At 38.7% G+C, this 26,241-nt stretch overlaps 1 protein-coding gene across 2 annotated transcripts in view; it reads right to left on the reverse strand.

Moving 5' to 3' along the window:
- Positions 1-26,241, reverse strand: part of LOC145984558 (testis-expressed protein 264-like) — a 64,563-nt gene that overhangs the window by 37,886 nt on the left and 436 nt on the right. Inside the window, exon 2 of one of the 2 annotated variants that reach the window (XM_083118208.1) lies at positions 3,895-4,116. In XM_083118208.1, coding sequence (XP_082974334.1) covers positions 3,895-4,116 — 222 coding nt within the window. Of the gene's footprint in view, positions 1-3,894; positions 4,120-26,241 lie in introns of both variants that reach the window. The other variant, XM_083118207.1, reaches the window with a different exon arrangement.

Raw genomic sequence — 26,241 nt, forward strand, 5'->3', positions numbered from 1 at the left:
GCCTTTTGCAATGGTGTTTAATGTACTCATCACTGCTTTCTGGATGTTTGAAATAAAGTCAAAGAGATGGCACTATGTTACAGTTAAACTCACATTATGTATGTGGCAGTGGTACATTCCTACAACCATGCAAAGTTATGGATGCTAGATGGACCAGATTTGCAGAGAAGCACAACAAAAGACCACTCTTTGAGGATCCATCCCACAATTTTAGAGAAAAGAAAAAATAAAGGAAAATATGCAAAATTTTAGAAAATCATAATTTTCAGGATATTTTTAAAATTGGACATTTTTCACTGGACCTCTATCTATCACAAGTTGTGAACATGTTCTTTTGTTTCCATTATTACATGTAAGAGTAAAATATATCAGCAAAAAGCAGTGGTTGAAGAGTAAATAGACCATTTAAAACATCTGTCCCATACTACTCACATAGGGGTCCCAGGTTCGATACCCGGTGGAGCCACATGGTGGTTCGGATCCCACTTTAAACTGTAGGTCCAATTCCAATCAGCCTTACTGTGCATAAAGTAGGCTTAAAACACCAAATAAATCAATCAATCAACCATACTACTCACAGGGGAAAAATTCGACATTTTCAAACTCTGTTTCTTAATAATAGTAACAATGGGTATATTGTTTTGTGATTCGAGTATGTCATACCCTGATATGTAAACAAATGAACACAAAAACACAGAACTGAAATAATTCACCCAAATTAAGTTCAAGTTTAATTTTTCTGTGTAGTTTCGGTTTCCATCAATTTCGCCACCTGTCTAGTGGCTTTGTCATGCCTGACGAATGAAAACTATGCAGAAAATGAAACATGAACATGAAACATGAACTCTCCGCATAATTGCCAAACTGATATATTTAGATACGATGTAGAACTGAAATATGTACAGTTTTCAAGAAATTATGCATTAATTACTGTCACACGAAGGTGATAAACATAGCTACTGCTTGTCCGGCAAAGGTGAAATTATTATTAATATGCAATACACATGGGTATATGTTAAATATTGCATGGATTGCACATTAAAGTGACTGAAAAAGTTATGCTAAACAACTACAAGAAGAAAATGAAGTATTTTTAAAAACTCAGCAGTAAATCCATTTTTATAGTGTACAATTTTTAGTTTTGGATTCATATCATCCAAACATCTTGTATTGTTCTACATGGACTGATACACGAAACATAATAAAGTTGTAACTGTAACTATACACAACCAAATGTATTTTACTAATATGAATTTAATATGTGAACAACTGCCCTTCTCTAGGATTTATGTTTTGTACTGTTAATACTACAGGGTGTGGTCAAAAGTCTGGACCGGGCTAAATATCTCATAAACCGGGTTTGTGTGTGATCAGATGCCAGTTGGTATCAATGTTAGTGGGAGGGGGAAACGTTATGACGTGGTCATGGTGGTCGTCCGCCATCTTGGATTCAACTTTCTTGTTTCAAATGGCAACATGGTCGTGTGACATATCAAAAAACATTAGCTTTTCAAGAGGAATCGAATGGCGAAGTTGAAGTTATTCGCGAATTTAGGGTATAATGTGTTAGATTTTGTATGTCATTTGTATGATATGTGAAGCGTTGTATGACACAAAAACTGACTGTGTTTCATTTTTTTTCACAAGTAGGACCATAACATGTTAACTCGTGAGGAGAAAATTGAAATCATCCTTTCCGCTGGAGGACGCAGTTCAGCAGTAATAGCAGCTGACTTCAACGAGCAGCATCCTAATCGCGAACCCGTGACGGACAGCGCTGTGCAAAAACTAATCCGCAAATTTCGTGCAACGGGAAATGTGGACGATTTACCTTGATCAGGATGACCACGAACTGCGACTGATCCAGACACATCAGCAGCCGTATTGGGAGTATTGGTGAAGAGTCCGACAAAGAGTGTGAGACGTCTATCACGTGAACATAATGTTAGTGTCAAAAGTGTTCAAAGAATCCTGAAAAGGGAAAAGTGGCACCCTTACAAATTACAGCTGAAACAGAAATTGTCAGAGGATGACCCTGATAGACGAAGTGAGTTTTGTGAGTGGGCATTGGCCCAGATTGCACGTGACCCATTGTTCCCTCATAACATTGTTTTCAGTGATGAGGCAAATTTCTACGTCACAGGCGAAGTGAACAAGCAAAATGTTTGGTACTGGGCAGACACAAATCCCAATTGGATAGATGCAACCAAAATGCAAGGTGGTGGTAAGGTTATGGTGTGGTGTGGTATATGGGGTGAGAAACTTATTGGACCTATCTTCATCGATGGAAACCTGGATGCTGCAAAGTATGAAGATATGCTGGAAAGCACTGTTATGCCACTTTTGTTAAATTAAGAAGGGACATTTCCTCCATATTGGCAACAGGATGGCGCACCTCCACATTATGGTCGTGATGTTGTAAGGTGGCTCAATGAACAGTTTCCCGGTAGCTGGATAGGTCGGTGTGGACCAGTTGATTGGCCTGCATGGTCTCCCGACTTGACACCTTTAGATTTCTATCTTTGGGGGCACCTTAAAGCTATTGTGATAAAGGTAAAGTGTTCCCCTGTGCATAGCACCATGCCAGGAAGGCGTATAGGGGGTGTGGGGGTAACGCCCCACACTTTCTTGATCCGGTCGTGAGTGGGGGTGATGTGATCAGCATCACGCCCCTGACCGCCTTTACCCCCCAGGGTTTCCCCCAGGTACCCATGTTATTCGACGCTGGGTAGGCGCCGGGGCCGCTTCCACCGTTAGAAAAGTTCCCGGATTTGAACCGGCCGGGGATCGAACCCGGGACCTTGAGCATGGTAGTCAGACACGTTACCGACTGAGCCACCCCGGCCACTTGTGTATCAATGCAAAATTAACCAACGTTGCCCACCTAAAAATGAGAATAATTGAGGCCTGTGAACAAATAACACCTGCTGTGCTTCGTAAGGTACACGAAAATTGGGTTGCACGTTTACGAATGTGCATACAAGAGAACGGCGGACATGTGGAACATGTCCTGTGACTGGTAATATCCTAATGTGGTGCTTCTCTCTTATCATTACAGAGTTTCTTTTACGTATTGGTGGTTTTTTTTTACCTTCTCTTTATCTTGTCCTTCAATTCGTGACCGCCCCCAGAACCACATTGCACATAACCAAAATCTAACACATTATACTCTAAATTCGCGAATAACTTCAACACTGTTGATGTTACTGAAAAACTAACTTCGCCATTCGATTCCTCTTGAAAAGCTAATGTTTTTTGATATGTCACACGACCATGTTGACATTTGAAATAAGAAAGTTGAATCCAAGATGGCCACCACCATAACCACGTCATAACGTTTCCCCCTCCCACTAACATTGATACCAACTGACATCATTTCACACACAAACCCGGTTTATGAGATATTTAGCCCGGTCCAGACTTTTGACCACACCCTGTAGATTCAAATTAAATAAAAGTACAATCACAAAAATCTGAGAGTACATCAGACAAAAGGAGTTGTGGTAGTCAACTGGTAGGGTATCTGACTGCCACACAGTCAACATGGATTTGATCCAAGCGTAGGTAACCTTGGGTGGAAAGTTTTTCATTTATGTCCCTACAAAAGTAGCCTTGGGTTTCTCTCAGCCTCTCATCCTGAGTCCCTGGAGTGGGAGGAAGGTAAAGAAAACCAAAGCATAAGACCAATCACATTTCTTCCACTATGAGCGAAATCAGAAATGTGTGGTGCACTATCAATTACCCTTTAAATAAATTACCTCTTAGTGAAGATCTACTGAATAAAAACATAACTTTGTCACTTGAATTCACAGAATCCTATAATTCTATCATCATCTTATATTTCAGATAAGTATTCTAAAATATATACATACATATGTAGGATTATGTACTTACGGCCATGTACGATGATAATTTTGGATAAACTCTGCTCACTGCAAACACAACAGACCATTTATTTTTATAAGGATAGGTGGTGTATAACCCATGTTTCACTTTTGGAAGACGGACAATGCTGTAACCTTTGCTTTCCAAAAGAGTTACATGTTCCAATGAGGGACAAAAATTCCCTTCACCTAACACACCTCCAACTGCGTAATGAAGGGTTGGTTTATCAGGCTGCTAATAGAAAAAAATCCATTATAAAATCTTGTTCAATGACATACATTATTCTGTACAATCAAAAATTTAAGGAAAATGATACACAATAAAGCACATGCATGCACAGAATTAGAATTCAAATCTCTATCCATATAATAGTACATATACAGTTATAGCAAAAGACATCTGCTTGTAGAAGGTCCCATTGCAACAATTATATCATTTGTTGGACAGGCCTCCGAGAAATTAAGCAGAATTCTTGCCAGGCACAGGGTAAAAACCATTCATATACCACCACCCAAGACCAAAGCCATACTCTACTCAGTCAAAGATGACCTGAAACTCCAGTATCCAAAGTATTCCCACCCAATGAAAGTGGGACACATACAGAGGGTTTGTTAACATTTTATGGCAGTCATGGTCAGAACATTGTTGACCCCCACCCCCCTCAGCCATGCATCATTATTCAAAGTTATTTTTATTTAATTATTTTTAAAATTGCCTAGACTCTCTTTCCTCAATATCCAAAGATTTGAAAGTACCATCAGAATTTAGAACTACCTCAACACATGAAAAGTAATTCTTTTTTGTCTGCCATCTTGAAATGTTTGGAGTGATTTCATTCAAATGATAAACCAAATGAATCACCAAATGTATCAAGTTGCTACATAATTTCAGCTTAAAACCTCTACATTTGCTGCTTATCATGGTCACAAAAGTGGTGATTTACCCCAACCCTTCCAAGAGGTTCTTTCTGAGATGATAACAGTGTTGTAATTTGGCTACATCATGTGCTTTGTTTGTTATCTTGGTTGGTTTTCAAAATATACCAGTTTAAAACTTATTACAAAAGGAAAATTATAAAATGCCACAATAGTAAAGCACAGTAATAAATTTCAAGGCATATTCAACTGGCTGGATATCAAGAAATGTACTGATTACAACTTTTCCACTAAGAGTTAAAGCATTGTGGTTGACTGTGTCTGTGACAGTACATTCAGATGGGAATTGTGACTAAACTTTGCTCACTTTCTTTGTTCATTAACATTTTTATTGTTATTATTAAACTGCACAGTATGCAATGCAACTACATCCAAAACCATAGGTTAGATTATCTTCCTTCCATGAACACAAGAGAGCCTAAGTTCTGATTGAATATTATGATAATTGCGATAGACATATTTTGTTCTGGTTGGACCATAATGCAGAATTTTCTGACGAAGGCTTGGGAGGAGCAGCACCCTTGGCTATGAATAGGATGATTAGAGCTCTCAAAAGAGAAATGACAGTAATTAACTCTGATAAATCACTTGTTAGTAAAAATTAACAAAATAAATAGGTATACTAATGTGATCTATTTAGCCCCGAATACTAGTTGATCTGTATGTAGTTCCCTCCATCAAACCATCTTATGATGTGCTGATGTGCAGGAGATTGTAATTTCTCACAGAGAACAGGGGAACATAACAATTTCTTATTCCAAAATAAAAGTTGTGTAGAACTGAATCATTTCATGTTACTCCACCAACTAATTAGCTTCAATGACGTAAAAGATGACAATGAATGAATGTTAGATTTAGTATCAAGTAATGTTAATAGCATAACAGTGACACGGGGAAAATAACGCTACACACATTGGTTATCACTATGAGAAATTTAAAGAACTACAGAATATTGTTAAACAATGGATTTTAAAAAAAAACTTATACTCCTTATACCGTGCGTTCATTTTGATCTTCAGCCAAGAGATCGGGAGAAGCGTGGTGGGCGGCGCTGACGGAGATGCCGACATTTGTGGCCTGTAATGCCCGCTTATTTTTATGGACACATGCAGACATTTATATAAATATTGCTAAATGAGCACTAACCTGTGTTATAAGAGTTGTTCAAAGTGATGTTCACCTACATTCACGGCATCGTTTGATGAAATTTTGATACAAACGCAAAAGTTCTTCTTCCGTAATTCTTCCAAGTTCTGCCCTTATATTGTCTTTTAGTTCGTCGATGCTATGAGGGTTATTTCGGTAGACTCTATTTTTTAAGGTTCCCCACAAATAATAGTCACATACGGTAAGATCTGGCGATCGTGAAGGCCATAAACCTCTAGAAATTATTCTGTCATCAAACACCTCCCTTATAGCATCCAAAGAATCAGTGGCGGTATGGGCTGTGGCCAAATCTTGTTGAAAATACCCATATTGTCTCTCATTATCTGATAACTGAAAAAATGGCGCGAGTATTTGTGTGCTGTACCTCTCTGAATTTATTGTGTCTTCAAAAAATATAGGCCATATTATTCTTTTTGCACTTACAGCACACCACACACCAATTTTTGCATCATGTAACGGAACTTCGTGTATTATTCGGGGATTTTCAGTGTTTCAGTATCTATTGTTCTGTGAACAAACATGACCATGCAAGTGAAACCATGCCTCATCCGAAAAAAATATTAACTGTGGATCAACAATACCATCTACAATATTCTGCAAAACCCAATTACAGAAATTTACTCGAAATTCTTGCACTATAGAAACTCTGTACGGTTTCAATATTAGTAGCTTAGTGGTTGTATGTGCTGATGATTTTGACATGCCCATCTCCTGTGAAACATGGCATAGAGGTTTGTTTGGAGAACTGTTCTAATGCTGCACCAATTTCATCGAGTTTTGCTTCGGTTAGAATCCGTCGTTTTTGCTTAGGTGTTTTACAATTTAACGATCCAGTTTCTCGTAATTTAAGGACAAGATGTCTAACTGTACCTCTATGTGGAGGTGAAACGCCTGGGAATTTCTGTACAAATTGCCTACACACGTCTCGACACGAGTCTGTTTTCACGTAAGTGTCATACATAAAAATTCTTTGTTCTACGAGGGGGGGGGGGGGCTGATAAGTTCTCGGCCTGACCCTCTTCCACACATGTCATCCTGAAATCATGCATTGCATTTGAACCATTGATCTTTTGGAAGTTTAAGTGCCAGCTGGGATGATCGTATCATTAACGGTTTTTCCTTTACAGGCCATTGATTGAAGCATGGTGCAGCCAAATGTGGAATTTACCAAGGAGGAGTTGCGAGGTGTCATGAAGTTCTTCTTCCTGCAACAGAAGTCGCCGAAGGAAATCCATGGTTGCATGCTAGACACATTGTGTGTACATTGCCCTTCACACTCCACTGTGAAGAAATGGTGCTCAAACTTTAAGCGTGATGATTTTTCCACAGAAGATGGTGAAAGGTGTGGGAGGCCAGTGTCATGTCAACTCTGGAAAAAGTGGATGAGGTTCATGACCTGATTTTGAGTAACAGACGAATTTGACTTCAAACGATAGCTGATACCTTGCACATGTCCAAAGAACGTATCTGGTCAATAATCCATGATCAGTTGGACATGCACAAGCTTTCCGCAAAATGGGTGCCTTCTCAGGTGATTTTGCGGTATTTTGCGAACTCTAAGAATGATATTTTGAATCGGCTTGTTATCCAGAATGAAAGTTGGTCCCACTACTTTGATCCTGAGACCAAACAGCAATCATGCGAGAGGCGCCACTCAGGATCTCCCAGGCCAAAGAAATTCAAAGCACAGAGGTCTGCAGGTCTGCTTGCCTCAATATTCTGGAATGAGGATTTTTTTTTTATCAGACTACCTTCCAAAGGGACAAACCATAACATCAGAGTATTACTTCAGTATTCTGGCTAAGTTAAAGGATGCTATTAAAGAAAAGCGCCGGGGAAAATTGAGAAGAAGTGTGTTGTTTCTGCAGGACAATGCTCCCGTTCAAAAGGCTCTGGAAGAACAATGGATTTTCTGAATGACCTAGGGTTTCAGTGCATTGACCACCCACCTTACTCACCAGACCTTGCACTCTCTGATTATTATCTCTTCCCTAGACTGAAAAAAGTTCTGAAAGGACAGAAATTTAGAAGTGATAAAAAAGTTATAGCACCTGCCGAACAGTTTTTTGCAGACCAGGAGAAATCTTTTTTTTTTTCGGAGGGGTTAGAGAAGTTGGAGCAACAAAGTGCCAAGTGTGTAGACCTTCGGGGAGAATACGTTGAATAGCCTGAAACTTTCGTGCCTGTAGCTAAAGTCCTTCTGGGTCGGGCCGAGAACTTATCAGCCCCCCCCCCCTCGTTTGGTTTGGTTTGAGTTGGTGTTTTAAGTCCACTTTATGCACAGTAAGGCTAATCGGGACTGGACCTACGGTTTAAAGTGGGATCCGAACCACTGTGCCATGTGCCTCCACCGGGTATCGAACCCGGGACCCCTTGACTACAAGGCGACGACGCTACCACTGCGCCATCGGGGAGGCCCTCCCCCCACCCTCGTAACGTGAACCTTGCGGCTCGCATTCAAATTGTCTCACGGACACAACACACATACACACTGCAATAACACAAACAAGTAATGGCAAGTAACCAAGAATAACACTCTTGCGCACAGTACGAAATTAACACGTTCTTGGTTTACATCTGCTCGCCAGTATACCTAGGTATTCACAGCTCGATCTTCATCTAGTCGCGAAGGAACAAAAAACTCGAGCTCGGAGATTTAGGATTGCAAGGAAGCTCACGAAAACCATTGACTTTTAATGGGTTCGTTTGCAGCGTAATCTTGATACATTGTTGAACATTCGAAACCTCCAAACGATCCCCATCGACACAAAACTCTTTCAAGGATATAAACTTAAGCAGGACGTTACTGGTCAAAACTATGATTAAAGTGTTTTATTATCTGTGGCTCTTAACATTGTTTCTAAAGCGTAATTATTTGTGTATGCAGAACGTGGATGAATTACAGATGATGAATTATAACACAGGTTAGTGCTCGTTTTGCAATGTTTATATAAATGTCTGCATATGTCCATAAAAATAAGCGGGGGGGGGGGGGTGCGATGTTGAAAATAAAGAAAGCATGAAATATGCATGCATGTTTTAGCAGAGGAACAATCACGAATTTTGGTCTGGGGGGAAGAAGTACCAGGATAAATGTGCCAATAATAATAACAACATTATTTTTATTATTAATAGTAGTAGTAAGAGTAGTAGTAGTATCAAATATGTTATTATCCTCGTAAATTATGCAAAAAGGGGATAAGTTGTTGCTAAAGCATTTGTGCTGGACAAACGATTTGAAATATTTCAACTACTTCAATTTCACGTTACCTAATAATTGAAAACAAGCACACAAATTGCATTCCTGAAAGCCATAAAATGCATGATGAATATAATTCTTTTTGTACCTATGACATTGTATAGGGTGAGTGCACCAGTATATGTCCATCTCCAGTGAATGACCATTCCCAAATACTACAAAGCAAAATATTGCTTGGAACAAACTGAGCCAATAAAAAATGCGCTTGCATTCATCTACAATCCATATTCTCTTATATAGGTTGTGATTGGTTTGTCCAGGTCACAAGGTAGGGAGTTCAAGAGCACACTTGTTTGAGTTCAGCAGATGAGACAAAGGATCTGGTATTAGGATTACTACATTGTAATCATGTGTACAAGAAACATTCAAGATGTGTGAAATTTGTGCTTATGTAATGGTTACATGATGAAATCAGAATAATGGGGTATTCAAAAATCACACATTCTCTGTTGTGCATTTCACTGCAAAGAAAGCAGATGGGGAGGTCATGCACTAGATACCAATTTGACATCATCTCTAGTAAATGACCACTGCAGTCAGAAAATAAAGGAAGATCCAGATGAAATTGTTAATGCCTTCCAATCATCTGCAACACTGACATATAACCAACTACCTCTTTTTGATCATTGGAAAAAAAATCAAAGAGAAAGCTTCTGGAAATGAACCTTGTGGTTTTCATTTTGATGAGGAAGGAAATACTGATATGTCCTGCTCATTGCTACATGAAGGAAGTGAACTTCAAAGAAGTCAAGCTGAAATTTCAACACTGATATTAACATCAATACCTCAGTCTCCAAAAAATCATCTAACCTTGTACACCTAATGCAGGCCAGTTCTTGGGTCACTGACATTAAGAGGAAAGAATCATCTCCTGTGGTTGAGTGCCAACAACCAAAAACTCCCAAGGAAGAGTGGGCTACTCACTTACATCAGCCTAAAGTAAATGACAAAAAACATGAACAGCCAACAAAAGATCTAAGAGATTACCACTTACAATAACATCGAAGAAATGGAAAGAATATCATGAACTAAAACAACGAGCGAGAAAACAGCAACAAGTGAAAGTGGATGTTAAGAAGAAATCAAAAGCTATCACATCGGAAGAAGATAGTATATAGTGAGACCAATAGATTTAGATTAGATGTCCTTGGCATCAGAATCTGAAGGAGATTTACATGAGTTGTTATTATCTGTTGCGCAAAACAAGAGTGAAAGCAGTGAAAATTGCATTATGCACAATGTTGGTGATTATGCTACAGTGTGTTATGATGGTGAATATTTTCCAGCAATAGATTCAAGATAAATTTAAGGATGAATCTGAAATAAAAGTTTTGCATAACCGTGAAGCTGACAAATGTAAATGGTCAAACAAAGCTGATCAAATTTGGTGCAGTCATTGAGACATCAAGGTGTGTATTCAAGCTCCACAAATATCCTGTCTGAAAGGTCTTATGATGTTTACTATACCATACGCGAAATGCTAAAATATATAAAGAAAACAGTCTGTAACTTTTCAAATTTCTTTGTTCAGGAATCATTATTATTATTATTAAAAATGTTTGTGGTCATTCACTGGTACTGAGATAGTCATTCAGTGAATTTTGCTGGTCATTCACTAGTGCTTTCATTGGAATTCACCAAGCTTTACCTAATTCTTTCATAATGATATGTATTTACTTTAAAGTAGTATTAAACTAAACCCAACATTATGCTGAATTCATTCAAGCAATTTGCTTGGATTCACTTTGTTTTCTTTATTACCTAGAAATAAACTTGTGGGAAAATGTTTTTAACTGGTCATTTACTGGTGCACTCACCCTATGTGTATTTATACGATTCACACCTAGCACCTTTAACATACAAACCCATACATTTTAAAAGCTTGTCCCTAGGTTCAACAAATATGCAGTCTGGAAGATAAATAAAGAAATACATGAAAACCAATTTCATCTTGAGTATAATTTTGTCCTGCTACTCTTAGATTCTGCTAGCCTTGCTTTTTTTCAATTTAATGTTTGCCCCCTTACCCCCCCACATAGAAATGATTCGCGACCAAGGCTGATGGGGGGGGGGGGTAATGTCCCTGCGGTTGCACCACAAAAAAAGTAAATTGCAATCTCCTTCTACTAAACTATCTCCATCAACTAACTGTAACATTTCTTTGCAAACTTTGGGCTCCTTGACAAAGTCTAAACTGGTACTTTACTAAACATGTTACATGGAACATATAGAACATACTAACAGGTAAACTACCTGTCACAATACAACTTGCGTTAAATAATTTCCCGAGCACTACCTGATGATATCATGAAAGCACCTGCGACATGGAGAAAGAGGAACAACAAGTAGGCAGACAATAAAACCATTTAACAGCAATGCCAAAAAAAGAACTTGCTGAGTTGTAGGCAAATATCGAAAAACACAAACAGGCCACTTAAAACAAAAGAAGAAACAATTCTTAACAACAATACTAACGAAAGAAGAGATAACGACCTCTGATCTTTATAGAGACTGCCGACAGTACAGGAAAATATATATGCAGCTTCCCTTTAAATGCTTGGCTGTTGTGTACAATAACAGCGGTTTCACTACAATTTACCTAACATTTGGGAACTCAATGTGACTATGACATATGGCACTGTAAGTTAATGTTTTCAATATAGGATCTAAAAAGGGGGTGCTGAAGAAAATTAGGAGGTGCATAAGCACCCCTATGCACCCCCCCCCCCTGGCTAGAAGTAACAATGGAGTTTGCTAAATATTTTCAATTAGTGTACCAACAAGATGATGGAGAGGTTAAGATGCTGAATATCCAATCTCACAATGAAATAAACAAACTCAACTTATCAAATATCAGTCAAAGATATCTAAGTTACCATAAAAAAATCTTCAACGAAAAAAATCAATGGGTCCCAATAAAAAAACATAGAGAACTAACTATAGGCTGATAGCAATTCTGGCAGCACCTGCCAAGCTCTTGGGGAGCAAATTCTTCACAAGCACATTTCTCATCACATAAGAACAGTGATCACCCCTAATCAACATGGTTTCCTAAGTAGAATATCTGTACAGTGGGATTGATGATTATTACCATGCAAATTGTCCATCACCATATTCGTGCACTTTATTTCACCCAATAAGAGCTTCAAGAATTAAAAGAAAACTCAAAACAAGCTGTTGACAACTTCTGTACCAGCATACATAAAAATCCATCGCTTAAAAACACACAGGATGTAAGAAAAATTAATGAAAATAGTCATGGACAATTTGCATGGTAATATTCATGGATCCCACTGTACCAACCAATCAGAAATCACTCATTTTATCGCAACTGTGATGGCTAGTGGAGCCCAAGTACAAGTATTTTTCAAAAGCTCATCTATAAACCATAGAATATTATTAATAAAATTGAAATCGTACAATCTATTGAATCAGATGTTATGATGTTAGAACTATCCCAGTCTTACTTCACAAACCACAAACAACATGTCACGACTTAGGAGAATAATTCAATGAATTCGAGGCTACAGCCAGAGTTCCCCAAGGCTCTAAACTTGGTCCCTTATTCTTTCTCATGTGTATAAATGATCTTCATGAAGACTTGAATTAATTGGGTAAGCTACTATTTGCAGATAACTTAAAAACATTCAAAAGAATATGCAGTTACAGTGACTGCACTCAGTTACAAGTTGACATAAACAACCTCATGGAAAAGTGTGAAAAAACTTGTAGAAAGGTGAAAAAAAAAAACTAATCTTAAACAGCCAAAAGTATCACCACATCTCATACTAGAAACTCTATATCAATAAAATATAATAAAAGATAATTAAAATAGAAAGAATCAAAGATCTAGGAGTTCTGACTTCTTCTAAACACATATTTCATGCACATGTTAACTTTATAACTAAGGAGGCTTACAAACTCCTGGAATTTGCTTATGTCAGATCCAAGATTGAATACTCATGTATCGTATCACGCCGCAGACGTGAATCGAACCTAGGACCCGGGCATCATAAATAAATAAGCTAATCACGTTATAAAAAGGGTCCCGCTGAAGCATTGAAAAAGAGCTTCTTAAAAGCTCATCGCGACAGAGTCCTTCAGCAGAGTTGGAAAAACTCCGCTGACATTGCAGTAGAAAATGAAATCAGGAATCAGTGTTCTTCTTCAGAATTGTCATTGCCAAAGGACGCGATCGAAGCAACAGTCGTAACAGCCAATAGTTCGAATTTCACTTAAATAGGTCACGTGAGAAAATCTCAGGCTTGTTTGTCTTCAGTTTTCCGTCAGATGAAGTACTTACAAAAGAACTCTGTTTCTAGTTGTTTTCAGTTTACGTTGAATCCGGTTATCCCGAGAGAGCTCCACAGGCATCATAAGTTTAGAAAAAGGAGCGAACGTTTAGAATATCGGTCTACGAAAGTACAGAGTTTGGAGCTCGGAGTTGCTCCCTCGTCCGTTTTCTTACAAAGTAGGGCCATGTCACATCGAGGACCAGCGGAGAAGAGATCGCCGTAGAACTTCAGGTAATGAACATTCCTTATGTCTTTCCTCCCCCTGCCTGATCAGTCAAATGTAGTATTTTTAAATATATGTCTGTGTATTTTTATTTACGGGGCTAGTCCCCTTGCAGTTTGAGTGTCGATGTTGCTCTTCAGAGCTACCCCCCTCCTCTTACAACATTCCTCTCGCTTAGCAAGCAAGTGGCTAAAGGCCCATCAACGGTCCCCAAAGATTTAGACTTTATACGTGGTAGAGATGCTCGGCTTTTTTTTTTTCATACATTTCCCCTCAAGAAATGTATGACCAATTTTTCGTGGATATTTTTTGCTCCCTGAGCTGTAAGTGTTATGCAAGCACGTCATTACTGGTAACAATGTTTAATGTCGATACACGGCTTTAATTCACCCACCCCCCTCCCCCTACAGGTTAATCGACCTCATGTCAGAGCCGATCACCAGTGAACTTTAACAATGCAGAGGTAAAGAAAATAGCATGTTTTCTTTGGTAGCCACGAGCGACGAGGGCATAGCCCTCAGCCGTAGTTCCGTCGCGGTTATCTGCGGCAGGTTGGCAATTTGACGCACAGAGCGTTCGTCATGTTCGATGTCGGACTTGAGGGATCCACATTGCGCCGTTAAGACTGCCAGCCCGGGCACGTTCGTCGACGAGCCTTTGTCATTCTGCTCCTGGTAGCACCGTGATTCGTTCGAACCCATTACCCTGGTCAGGCATCGATGGCTATGACAGCACTACCACCTGGGAAATTTTCCTCATTTCCAGGATTTTATTTACTTTTGAAAGTGAATTTAGCATATTTTTTTTTACATGACTTGGTACCTGACCAAGGATAGGCCTCCCCCTTGGCACAGTGGTAGTGTCATTGTCTTGTAATCAAGGGGTCCTGGGTTCGATACCCGGTGGTGCACAGTGGTTTGGATCCCACTTTAAACTGTAGGTCCAGTCCCAATTAGCCTTACTGTGCATAAAGTGGACTTAAAGCAGCAACTCAAGCAAGCAAGCAAGATAGTTCGTCTATCAGCGATGCAACCGTGCAGCAAGCTCCAGAACTTATTTGAACATTTTTTTTTTATATTTGACACCTGGGCCCAAGTTCATTTTGTTATATTGCTATTTTTCATCATGTTAAGTATGCATTTCTTACATGGTTCAATTTTGATTTACGTCTGTTAACACATACTGCAGTCTTTTAGCGATTACTTACTGCGTGTTTCCTTGATACTGGTTTTTCACTTCCGTATACTTCTACAGAGCATTCCCTGACATTCGCTATGAGACTCGGTGGCAAGTGACCTGGCATCAGCGCTTGTCTTTCCCAGTGAACAAGGTCCACAACAGTCGGCTATTAAAATTACAGTTTTCATATTGTGTACTAGCCTTGACTACAGAAGGTATTGAAAATGATGTCCCTCTGCTGCAACACATTCCTGGCATCTACGCAGGAAATTGGCATTTATTTACATGTGCAAGTTCATCTACTGTAATTCTCCTGATTTCTCGTACAATACTCTATTTTAACTCACGGATGGTGTGCGGATTGTCCTTGTATACTTTATTTTTTTAGATTTCCCCATGTCTCTTTCCACTTTTATTCAGAACTGGCCCTGTTACTCTAAACTTTTTTACGAGGTTTAATATAGTGGTCCTATGTGAAACGGGAACACCAGGAAATTTCATTGCAAAACGTCGTCCTCTATCCGAAGTAACACTCGACAAGGTAAATCCTTTGTTGTAATGTAAACTTTTGTGATGCCATATTAAGCCACAATCTTCAACATACGGACACGACACAACAAAACTTCCGAGGAAGGATTATACTGGCGTCAGTCTGCAACATCAACAGAAAGGGAAAGAGAGCGAAAAAAACAGACTGTAGCATGCGACTGTCGCAGACCCAGTTCACCGGGAAAGACAAGCGCTGATGCCGGGCTGCTTGCCGCCGAGTCTCGTAGCAAATGTCATGGAATGCTCTATATATAATTCTTGCTGTCAAAATGTTGAAAGATTTTGTTCAATATATGCATTCGTAGTTAGGTTCGGAGGGTCAGGATTAGTTCTTTTAATTTTAATAATAACCCTAAATGATTTCATGGTTAGGTTAGGCAGGTCGGGTTTAGTTCTCTTAGCATTAAATTAATAATTTCTGTGTAATGCATCAAGCATGCAAAATTGGGTGATTTTGCGCAAGGAACCTCTAACATCTTATATTGCCAACAAATAGGAGTTTTCTGAAATGAAAACTGTGCAGATTAGTTTCAGGAAGGTTCCAAATTACTTCTACATTCATTCCCACTATTCTACGAAGAATGCCTTGTCCACGGGGAGTGTGCATGCTTGCGTAAGGTATCTTTAAAGTTGTTGTTCTCCCAACTTAAACAACTGTTTTTGGTGAAAATTTACTATCATTCGGACACCTATATTTTTTTTTGTTTCGTCAATTTTTGACATTCGTACTTATGTATCCGCTTTGCGGAACATTCCTGAAGGTGTATTAAAGTTGTTTTCATGAAATTAATTGCAATTTTTCACATTACCAGTATGTCTTTTCGCTTGCTGAGAAACAATATGGCGCGTACAACTTCCTACATAATCGCACATCATGCTTGTCTTTTATCGATTTTGAATCGTTATGCAGTGTTTCAACCTTCGGAACCCAAGAAATGCCCATGAACAAAGCCCATCAGTTCTTTTGTTTACGAAGAAAATTGTAATCTTTCGTGGCGCTATCCGTGAATGGTTTTTGGGGCTATCCGTCCCGGAATAAGTGGGAAATATAAACTATTTTTTTTTAGTTTGAAATTTTTGAGTCGAAATTTCCCACCGATTCTGGGCTCCGACCCTGGGTAATTGACCTACCGCCCCCAACCACTATTGCGGCCCCGCCTCCGCTCCGGCTTTTTCTATAGAGTCCCTGTTAAAGGCATGTTAGAAATTGGCCGGAGTCACCTGCCCCCAAATGAGCCCCAAACTTTTAAATTTGAAGAAATCCATTTCCAGAATACGGAATACCTGAATTTCAACACGCATCCATGACACGTCATATTAGGCATATACCCACAGCCGATTCCTCCTAACTAGTAGCTTACATTCACTGCCACATTTTGGACAGTCCTTTCTTCACGATCCCGTGTTCAATTAAAAAATCCACTGGATCTTCCACACCCAGTACAAACTTCACCATGCATCCAGGACACGTCATGCATCTAACTCTCGTTGCAAACACAGACGGATCGAAACACTGGATACCCAATGAACATGAACAAAACACAAGCACGACGCGCGAATATCTACGAAGGTGTACGCGCCATACTGTGTCATATGTAAGCGAGACAACGCAAATAAAGAAGTACTCGTAATGTGGAAAATTGACATTACTTTCATCAAAAAAATGTGAATACACCTTCCCGATGTTAGACAATACTACAGGAACTTATTACGGTAAGTAGTTTCTTCTGTAGAAATGAAGAAATCAGTCTGAACAATAGTAAACTAGTACCTTTTTTAAAAATCCAAACAGTGCTCATTACTTTAAGGAAGGTTCAAATTTCATATGACAATGATTGACAAAATTCTACGATAATTACTATTTCTTCTAGGAGAATTTGAAAAAATCATGAAACAATCGTAACCGCTACCGACTTCTGCATGTGTATACAATATCTTCCATGCAAAAAGGATGTTTCAAGAGCATTTTCACAAAATAATTATTCCCAAATTAATATTTTTTGTGCATCTAAAATGCAGGGTAAATTTCTCGTATCGGACGAACGGCTGAAATTTGCTAGTTCATTTAATAGCCCGTATCAGTGTCACTCGAAAAAGGCACCGGACAGATGTCATTTATTCTTCCTAGTCTTACCAATATTGATTCCATTTCCCCCTTCGAACGCAAATCCATTGCATGGGAGGCCTATTCAGACTTTGCTGGAGGGAGGATTGCTGTGTCGAAAGAAGCAGAGGACAAGGTTCCCTGTCCGCTACTCTCCCCCCATTCATGCAGGTCAGAGTCTGACCATAACGGACCTTTCTTTTCAGCCCCCACGTTTATAACTTTGAGAGGGTTTCTGTGACAAGAAAAAAACTTTTTCCGAGTGTCTGAAGAGAAACACACATTGACAAACATCGCAATACAACTTACATGTAATAGAGCCAAGGACTATTTAGGGGAGGCGGGGTGGGGTGTCCACGGAGTCCGAATCTTCCACAAGAGACTTACGAAGTACTAAAATTAAATAATGTAAATATGCTTGTTTTGTTTAGCATCTGTCGTATAATCGAGAGAGGTGTATTTCCGTCAAACCTATTGTAAGGGAAGGATCATACAACTTTGGATGACTGTATCAAAGAAGATTTATGCACACCACTACCTAAGTAATATTCTTAAATATTAAATTAAGAGCTTTACTTTTCGTCAAATGGATCTAACATCCTTTTTCGTTATTCAATAAATATTCAATTCCTTATCTGTTTCACAATCACCTTGCCAGGTCAGTTGTTTTTATACAAATTGAAGCGATCTTAACTATTCATGAGCTAGATAATGAATAAGTGCTGTTATATTCCTATTCTTATGCCGTCTTTTCCCATTCATGTAATAACAATATTAATGAATATTATTAATTTAATATTACAGTTATTTAAATTTGTTCTTATTATTAGAAGAAGGTACCAACATCATAGGCGTGTGCAGACCCTCTGATAAGGGGGGGGGGGCAAAAGCCTTGAAAATTAAATCAGATCGGGAAAGAAAAACTCATTTTATCTCACTGTTTTAGTTTTTTGCATTGATGCAATATATAAATATATGTGTGTGTTCGCGCATGTGCGTATATATTATATATACAGTATATATATACCTAGGTATTAACATATTATTTAAATACATTACGTAATCTATTCATCCGCCCCTTAACAAACCAACAGCAAAAAACAGTATATAAATTGTCTCTGAAATGTGAGCGCTAGTTTTCCTCCAAACCAAACTGTTATAGCAGCAACTGTGAAACTGCGAGCAAAGCGAGCAAGAAAATTTTTCGATCCAAATTTTTGAAATTTGAAAACAGTATTGATTTAATAGGGCACAAAACATTTCATGGGACGCCATGGCATTCTCTTTTACAATTTTTCTCATCAGATTGTTCGGCACTCCTGCTACTTCGTAGCTACGGCTCGGAAGTTGACAAGACTGCAAGAAAAGCAGGTACCGCGAGCGAAGCGAGAAAGAAAATTTTACGAAATGTATTTTTATTTGAATAAAATTTAAAGTCGAGGTGACAATTGCCCCTCTGTGCCCCCCCCCCCAAGGTGATCCTGGCCGTCTGGAAGAAATAATGCAAGATGGACGTGAAAACTAATTCCGTCTTGGGTATCCTTTTGTCCTGCTATTAGTAGATTCTGCTAGTCTTGCTTTCTTTTACTTCAATGTATGCCCCCCCTATAATTGATTTTCGTGCAAGGTTGGAAAAAGGCAAAAAGGCAATGCCCCTCCCCCCTGTCCCCTCGTGATTGCACCATTTCCTTTTAGAGTAGAATATTGTTTTATTGTACAGTACATGCATTTCGACCGAAACAAGAGAAAAACTATTTTTTTCATTATAAAACTTTCATAAAAGGTCATTACAATGCTCAAGTACATTTTCTACTTCAGGAAGATGTTACCTTATTACGATGTGTTCTAAAATCGTGAAAGGGCAGGGCAACTGCTTATCTGCCTGGAACAACAATGGCCACTGATCATTTGATACTAAGAAATTGTTAAATCATGAGTCGCCAAACTTGTCACGAAATTGACATGATATTCTGCTGTCTACCTGGTAGGTGGATTCATTCAGTGGCTGAGAGATTGTTATTTCGTTCTATAGGTTATACGTATATAGAGTTAAATGTGTACAATTATTATCCTCTACAAAAAGTGTTTCCAATTTCCGGAATAGGTGTGAAAATTTTTGAAAGTTGGAGGACGTTCAACATCTCAAGAACCATCAAGTTTATTTTCCGGTTTGTAGTGATTGATTGATTTAGTTTACTTTACATTGCTTTTCTGTCACTTTTGGCTAATTGCGAAGATGGGGGATGAGTGATGATATGATGAAATTGATGAATGGACACCCATACCCAAGCTGGGATTCAAACCCAGGACCTCTGGCGTCGTAGCACGATGTGCTAACCACTCCGCCACGGGGGCAGCTTTTCTGATTGTAGTTTCTCATTCGAGTATTTGCAATGAACATAATTGTCAGCGATGTTTTCTCAATCCTTTCATCATTACACCTATTTTTGTTACTGAAAACATACAAGAGGTAAAAATACGACATTAAGGAATTAAAAAACTACAGAAACTACCTAACTCTTAAATGTTAAGAATTGGAAAGATCATAAGTGAACCTCCCCGCCTCGGTTAGCAGTAATAATGATGCTTTGTAATCGAGCAGTCACGAGTTCAATCCACGGGTAGGCACATTTGATTAAGTGGTTCGAATTCCACTATAGGCTGTAGCCTTTATGCAACTAAACATTGCAATTCAGTGCAAAAATCAGCAATTTTGAGCAGTTTTATTCCTTGTAAGCCTAAGTCTACATGTTAATAAATTCTTATTTATGACGTTGGGAAAAAAAAAATTATGCCGAGTGGCCAATTACTATTCCATGGAGAAGAACCAGATGTGAAACACATATAAAACTATTGGTAGATATTTTCACTACAAATCACTTCTGCCCAGTGCGAGAGCTGCAACTGTATCCATTGATTGATGCCCGACCCTGTGGCCGAGTGGTTAGCACATCGCGCTGCGACGCCAAGGGTCCCGGGTTCGAATCCCGGTCGAGCTTGGTAGTTTGTGAATGTCCATTCACCAATTTAATCATTTCATCACTCATCCCCATCTTCGCAAATTAGCCAAGAGGCACAAAACGCGAAGTAAAATAAACTAAATCAATCAATCAAAAAAAAAATGTATCCATTGATTTATGTCAATGATATTGATAGTCAATGCTTTTGTCTCATAGTGTAGGTGAATTTGCACTGAAAATATGTTTGTTCTCTCAGTGTTACCTTCACAATACAATTGGTAACATCCTACAACTTATAAAAAATAATTTTTCACACTCGTTCCAAAAATAGTGACATGATTTACATAGGATAATAATTGTTAACATTTAGCTTCGTAGGCATCGTATTATCATCATCGTTTGACCCTCCAGCAACCAAACATCAATCCCACAGCCACTGAACACATCCACCTACCAGATAGGTAGCAGAGTATCTGTAATTTTGTTTTGCAAGTTTGGAGACTTGTGATTTAACAATCACTTAGTACGTATTAAATAATCAATGTCCATTGTTGATCCATGCAGATCTGCAGCTGCCACCTCCAACCACGATTTTACGTACAACACGTTGTAATAATCTTGCGATCTTATAAAAACAGGAAATGTACTTGAACATTGCAATGGCCTTGCCTAAGGGAAGTTTTATAATGGAAAATATTACTTAAGATAGCTTCTAGTTATTTTATTTTCAATCGAAAGGCATCTACCCTACTATAAAAATCTGGGGGCTACAGGGAGCTTAGATCTGTTGTGGGGGTTTCATCCCACCTAACCTCTTTGTAGCACCGTCCCTGGCGCTATGTATTTTGTCCAATGAGTACAAGCTAGCAAAATTGTGAATTTCAACAAGTATGTAGATAATTCTGCAGCTGTTCATAAAAACAGACGTATTTCATTAGTTTCTTGCTGTGGTTCATTTTCCATTTTCAGCAAAAAAGTATTCACACTCTTTGCATACGCTGCGTAAATGAGGGGGAGGGAGAAGTTGCTTAATAGTCTCACTTGGAAATGTAGTGCAGAGGAATCTTATAAATGTTCTTAAACATCATTATGCTTTTATAGAAATAAAAATAAATACTATTTTCAAACCGACGAAAGTTCCAAGTAACTACGTAGGGGAAGGGTAGTGTATTACTTCCTATGTAATTGGACTCTCCCACTAGCAAATTTCTTATTAACACATCCACATATTTTATTCTTTAGTTGTATTATCTGTATATGTGTGCAGAATAAATTGTCCATATATTGCACATGAATAAATTATGTGTAGTTGTTTTGAATTTGCGGTACTAAACCATGTTTATACATAAATTAGTCTTTGAACGACAGAGATGGAAAATAAAGTGCCAGCAGACAACAATGGTGACACTGAAGTTGAAATTCATCTAATAAAATGATTTTAGGTGCGTCGGGACACACACGACCCTGTTTTGTGCCCATCAATGTAATAAAACAGTGAGATGGAATGAGGGCTTTATTTCGTCAGCTAAACTTTTATCAAGGCCCTTGCTCCCCATAATCGGAGGATCTGAGCACGCCTAAAATTCCTTATACAGAAATAGTGTTACATTACATAGTGTTATTTGTTGTATATCCAGAAAGTTGATTGATTGATTGATTTGCTTTATTTTACTTCGCTTTTTGTGCCACTTTTGGCCAATTTGCTAAGATGGGGATGAGTGATGAATTGACACTCACAGACATCCGCGCCCAAGCCGGAATTCGAACCCAGGAGCCCTGGCATCGTAGCGCGATGTGCTAACCACTCCCCCACGGTGGCCGGCCCCAGAAAGTTGAAAGTGAATGAAATTTGTATGGTGTGTTTTGTAGGGTTACATAAGACCTATGCCTAAAAGTACTTTTGTATATGATGACACAGAACTATCTTATGTTGTGATTTATCTTTGGGTCTGACTGTATGTAATTGGTGAAAAATTACGCAGTAAAGTATTAAGTAAATATATTTTATCCCCCTACTCACAAATTATGAAAGGAGTCAAATTCGAAATTAAATTGAACGGACGTTCAAAATGTTTAAAAATAGCACTATTTCCATAACAGATCATAAAGTATTTTTTACCATTGACCCTCAGAAATATCTCAAATTGACAATGAACGTTCATTGAACTTATTTATGATCGACAGCTAAAAAGTCATTCATTTGCGTGACTGATTGATAATCCACCAGAAGATAGAATTTACACAATATTTACCTAAAAACTTTGGGTAAAGTCACCTTCACCCTAAAAAAAATCTCTTGGTAATGGACTTTCGTGTTCTCACAAAAAAAAGTTATAATTTGGCACAATTTTTCTTTTGTAGGCAAACCTTTTGTAAAGGTGTACTTCAGTCTGTGCAACCAGCTCTTCCCATTTGTGAACAATATACTGGGGAAATCCTCCATCCTTCACTGTTGTCATTGCACTACAACCCCATCGTGATTTAGCATAGTGAAGAACTTACAAGAAGTTTACAAGCATCGCCCAAACCATTGACTCTCCCCCAAAACCTTTCCCTGCCTTCTTTTTTCTTTTCCTAGCTCTCAGCATGCGGTTTTCTTGGAAGACTGGCAGATTGTGAAAGAAAAAAGGGACAGCGGAGGAGTGTGGAGGGGCGGGGTTGAGCGCGAGTAGTACAGAGGGGGAAACGGCTAGCACGACCAGCTTAGAAAAGTCGAAGTTAAAATTTACATACATTGCTCTGTACGTCGAAAAACTACAGACATTCTAAAGAAAATTACGTAAGATCAGTTTCATTTCTTTGCTGTAGAAGAACAGTTGAAGCTTTCTTGTGCTTTAAAAATGTTGATTTAAGTTATTACATACAATTGGCGAGCAAGTGAATTTTACGAAATTGAGATAAGGAAAACTACGTAATAAATAATGTATTTAAAAAAAGGCTTCATGACATAACTAATTTCATATTTGATCTTTAACTCAGTAAAATTTAAATGCCACACACTTGACTGTTCGAGCACAGAAGGTCGACGCAAGAACCTATTTTTTAGGTATCGTCACCAGCGGTGCTTTGGGCTCTTAATTTCAATATTCGTACTTATGTATTCTGCATTGAGAAACATTGCTGAAGGTTGCATTTAGCTTATTTCATGGAAATAAGCTCTACTTGCAACATATCGAGTAAGTTTTCTTCATTTCTTTTTGCCTTCGGTAACACACAATATGGCGGTCACAGTTTCATTATCGTACTCGGCATGCAGTGTTTCCACTTCACTGCACCCTAATATACCTACTTAGCCCCACAAACCATTCACGCATAGCCCCACGAACCATTTCCAGTTAGGTTAGGTCAGGTAGGGTCACGTATAGGTTACAATAGTTAAAAATTGGTTTCAAAAAAAATATGTGTAGCCCCACACACCATTCTCGCATAGCCCCACGAACCATTGACACACAGCCCCATGAACCATTGACACATAGCCCCATGAACCATTGACACACAGCCCCACAAACCATTTGGGGAAACGTACCTTGTTCAGTTACAATAACACGTGTTTGGAAACACTGACCGCGATTGAGTGGGATTACGTCATCACACACAGGCTACATCCACCTGGAAGAAAATGGATGCAAGAGCTTTCGTGCAATGGTCACACATTTATATCGAAAAATAGATGATTTACCAGCAAAATTTAATGAATGATGCAAGAAAACACTTCCCCGAAATTCAAACTTAGGCCTACTTCTTTGGGCCTTCTCGATGGATTAGTGGTAACATCGTCACCTTGTAATTAAGGGGTACTAGGTTCGATACCCAGTGGAGGGACATAAGGGTTCAGAGTTCGAGTCCCGATTAGCCTTTTTGTGCATAAAGTGTACTTAAACTCAATCAATCTAAATGCATTCCTCATATATATCTGTACAAGTTTTAAAATCATGGTATCAGTTGTATAAGCCGGAGACACATTAAACTCGTTTATTTTCAAATAAAAATCATTGCTACTTACCTCATATGCATAGCAGAACATTTTTCAAGCTGGGGATCACTTTTTTTTCCATCAAAAAAGCGATATTTTTAACATTATGGTACTTGTTTACTATCCTTCGGACACATTTATTTATTTCTACAGAAGAAACGACTTACCGTAATAAGTTCCTGTAGCATTGTCTAACATTGGGAAGGTGTTTTGTGTGATGTGGGAATGTTCCATAGCTGAAATTCATGTTGTTTGTTGAAAATTAATTCTCTGACGGAGAATAGCTAGACCCCACGAACCACTGGCGCATGGATAGGTTAGTTCTGTTAGGTTAGGAAACATAGTTAAAATTTGGTGTCGTGTTAGTATCAGGATCTAGAAATTGGAAATAATTGCGAACCATTGGCACATGGTTAGGTTAGTTCTATTAGGTTAGGAAACATAGTTAAAATTTGGTGTCGTGTTAGTATCAGGATCTAGAAATTGGAAATAATTGCGAACCATTGGCGCTAGCCCCACAAACCATTGGCACGTAGTTAGGTTAGTTCGTCTCAGGCAAGCGAAAAGGCCTATCAGAAAGACGTACTGGTAATGTGAAAAATTGCAATTAATTTCATCAAAACAACGTTGATACACCTTCAGGAATGTTCCGCGAAGCAGATACGTAAGTACGAATGTCAAAAATTGAAGAAACGAAAATTTACCCAACATTATAATCATTTATTGGTCGTTGCTAATTCAGCGGGCAAATTTTGACTCACGTTGTCTATCGTCAGCTGATATGCAGTATCGTCAGCTGATGTGCAGTGTTTCCAAACTTATGAACTGATAAATGCCGCACAAACTATTCACAAAAGGTTTTTAAGAGAAAATTGAGGCAAGACTCTACTTTACGTCCTTATCTGCATGGTGATTGCTTCTTTGCGTTCGCGGTGCGGCACCCGGCATCTCTTCGGGTAAGTACCTTTTTCTTTTTACACTTTCTGTTCACAATAGCCCCACTATCCATTCACGGGGTCGAGGTATGCCTACGAGGTTAGGTTAGGCCTGTTAGGTTATGTTCCATTAGCACTAAATATGTGCTTCATCATCTAAAAAATTCCTCAGTACGTTCAATTGCGCATATCCGGACAACATTGGTTTTTCTCGATTTATTCCTTCAGGAAATTTTTGCTCGATTTGGGATTTACGTTGTTGAATTCCTTATAAAATAAGCTTTCCAACGATACATGGCACGTATTCCTTAGGAAAAGGACGTAAACTAGAGTGTTACCTTAAATTGGAAAAAAAACACTCACACGTCATCTTGTAAAACTACCGCGTGGTTGCTACACTGACAGGGGGTTACATAATCGAACGCACAGAACATTTGATTCACGTAGTCGACGGTAATGGCGGCACGAGCTATCGTACAACGGATATGCATGAATGACGAAAAATACCTTACTTACAGGCCAAATAAGTTGCACGATTCGAAAAAACAATTTCCCCGGCTTCAGAAAGTCATCAAGAACGCCATTCCGTAAGTACTTTTTCGGCTTTTCTCCTGTAAATTTGAAGAAATCCGTCTCCGACTTATACAACAGTTACCAAATTCATTACACAATCGGAACTTTGACCGCAAGAATTATTTTGGTAGACGTTTTTACTTTGTAAATAACGTCAGGGTGCTGGATCTCAGCTAAAAGTTCTGGCAAGGCGGCACTCCCGCA

The sequence above is a fragment of the Lepisma saccharinum genome, chromosome 2, assembly GCF_977018435.1.
Source record: "Lepisma saccharinum chromosome 2, izLepSacc3.1, whole genome shotgun sequence".
In the NCBI taxonomy this organism is placed as follows: Eukaryota; Metazoa; Arthropoda; class Insecta; order Zygentoma; family Lepismatidae; genus Lepisma; species Lepisma saccharinum.